The sequence below is a fragment of the Chelonoidis abingdonii genome, chromosome 2 (genome assembly GCF_003597395.2).
Source record: "Chelonoidis abingdonii isolate Lonesome George chromosome 2, CheloAbing_2.0, whole genome shotgun sequence".
Classification (NCBI taxonomy): domain Eukaryota; kingdom Metazoa; phylum Chordata; order Testudines; family Testudinidae; genus Chelonoidis; species Chelonoidis abingdonii.
The window spans coordinates 286,063,227-286,065,650 of record NC_133770.1 but is presented as its reverse complement, the minus strand read 5'-3'; the positions used below and the strand labels follow the sequence as shown (position 1 = coordinate 286,065,650).

Genomic DNA, 2,424 nt, shown 5'->3' with positions numbered 1-2,424 from the left:
CTGATTGGTCCTCTGGTCAGGTATGTGGTTCCCTTTGTTAACCCTTTACAGGTAAAAGAAACATTAACCCTTAGCTATCTGTTTATGACAACATCAGACCGATGGCTCCTAGAGATCATTCACCATGGATACTCTATCCATTTTACCTCCCTGCATCCTCCACAACACCATTCCCCATCCCTCTTCAGGGAGCCTTCTTACGAGAGTTTACTATGTCAAGAGGTAAACTGTCTCCTCCAGTTAGAACGATAGAACCAGTACCTCAACAGCTATGAGGCAAATAGTTCTGCTCTAATACCCAGGAAGGAGAAGGGCTGGAGACTCATATTAAACCTTAGCGCACTCAACCAATTTGTCAAAGCTTAGGAATTCAAGATAGTCACATTAGCAACGATCATTCCAGCGTTGGAACAAGGAGACTGGTTTTCGACCCTCAACCTACAGAACGTGTATTTTCACATCTTAGTCTTATTAACTCACAGACGATTTCTCAGATTCACCTTGGGACAAAATCAATACCAGTACAGGGTACTCCCCTTCAGGTTATCTTCGGCCCCGAGAGTATTTTCCAAAGTTCTCTCAGTAGTGGTCACCCATTTATGCTTGCAAAGGATCATGATTTTCCCTTACCTGGACGATTGCCTCAGCCCCCCCAGAGAGGATGTCACCTACAATGGAACACCCATAGGGACGCTACTTGAAGAAGAAGAACCCCCAGTGGAGACAGTGCTATATCAATGGGAAGGCTTCTCCCATCTACATAGCTACTACTTCTCAGGGAGGTGGAGTGTCTACGGGGAGAAGCCCTCTTTCAACGTAGAGAATCTTCACTAAGCACTGCAGCAGCACAGCTTCACCACTGCAGCTGTGCCGCTTCAGTGCTACACGTGTACACAAGCCCTGAGCCTCCCTTTTGAATTAACAATCAATTCACAATAGTGAGATTTCTTAATCCTCCTCAAAATTCATGGTGACTTCTATGGGAATTGGGGAATTTGGGAAGCAGTCCCAAATTTCTGTTGCTACATGTGATGAAATGAAGTTTTATTTATAACCATCTGTTCTCCTTTGTTACAGGGAGCGAGTTGAGAAACTAGAAGCGGATCCTAGCAAATATTCATTCCCTGATGTGGCAAACATAATCCAAGAAAAGGAGCGAACTGGGAAAGGACCTATTAATTTGCAGCAACAAAAGGTTATAGATACTGAGAATAGTTATGTTGACTTCGAAGATAACCAAGATGTTCCACCCTTAAGATGAAATGTTACTATAGGGCTCCATTGTTTGTTACTCATGTGACCCAGAGTTTGCCTGAGCATTTTTCTTGACTCAAATTTTGCAGCAGCATCTTCTGAAGTTACAAAATATTATTTCAGTTCTTACTGTAAACTGACTTTTGTTATACTTGTGCTTTATCTTGCTGCTGCCTTTTGTTATATCAGGAACAATATGCCTCTATTAAACTGTTTTCCAATTATTTATATATATAGTGGAATGTCTCGAAAGTCCTGATCAGTATTGGGGTCCCATTACATTTGGCAGTGTACAAACCCACAATCCAACTTCAGATGAGATGTCAAATGAGTGTGACAATCAATGAGAAGAAAGAGAGAGGTAACAATCATAAGTTCATTTGATTACATAAGCAGAGCCACTGGGTGCTTAGAAGTCCCTAAGTGTTCTTTCACTTTCTTCTCTCTCGTGCAGAGCAGCAGCAAAGAAAGCCCATCAGTTGGCTATGAAACATATTCCCTGATGTCCCTACGTTCCGGGGCTGAGAAAAGGTTGCCGGGGCCTGCCCTTTCTCATTAATCCCCCATTTGCCATACCACATTCACCCATCAGGCAAGATAGTTTCAACAGAGACAGGGAAGTGTTAGTACCATTAAAAGGCACTGGTGAGACCTCATCTAGAATATTGTGTGCAGGTCTGGTCTCCCATGTTTAGGAAATATGAATTCAATCTGGAACAGGTGCAGAGAAGGGCTACTAGGAGGATCAGAGGAATGGAAAACCTACCTTATGAAAGGAGACTCAAAGAGCCTGGCTTGTTTAACCTAACACAAAGAAGACTGACAGGAGATATGATTGCTCTCTACAAATACATCAAAGGGATAAATACCAGGGAGGGAGAGGAGTTATTTAAGTTAAGCTCCAGTGTTGATACAAGAACAAATAGATATAAACTGGCCAACAAGTTTAGGCTTTAAATTAGACAAAGGGTTCTAACCATCAGAGGAGTGAAGTTCTGGAACATCTTCCAAGAAGAGCTGTGTGGGCAAAAAAACTCTAACTGGCTTCAAGACTGCACTTGATAAGTTTATGGAGGGGATGGTTTTGACATGCTCCAGGGTGCAATCTGGACTGTGGAACCATTGTGCTCCTTTTAACTTTCCTGTCCTGGCTGTCTCCTACACTGCTAT

At 42.7% G+C, this 2,424-nt stretch overlaps 1 protein-coding gene across 1 annotated transcript in view; it reads left to right on the top strand.

The window, feature by feature from the left end:
- The window catches only part of DNAAF11 (dynein axonemal assembly factor 11), an 80,396-nt gene extending 78,912 nt beyond the window's left edge, over positions 1-1,484 (top strand). The window contains exon 11 of the mRNA XM_032795046.1: positions 1,078-1,484. Within this exon, the coding sequence (XP_032650937.1) occupies positions 1,078-1,261 (184 nt within the window). The 3' untranslated portion in view covers positions 1,262-1,484. The remainder of the gene's footprint in view (positions 1-1,077) is intronic.
- Positions 1,485-2,424: the final 940 nt, after the last annotated feature.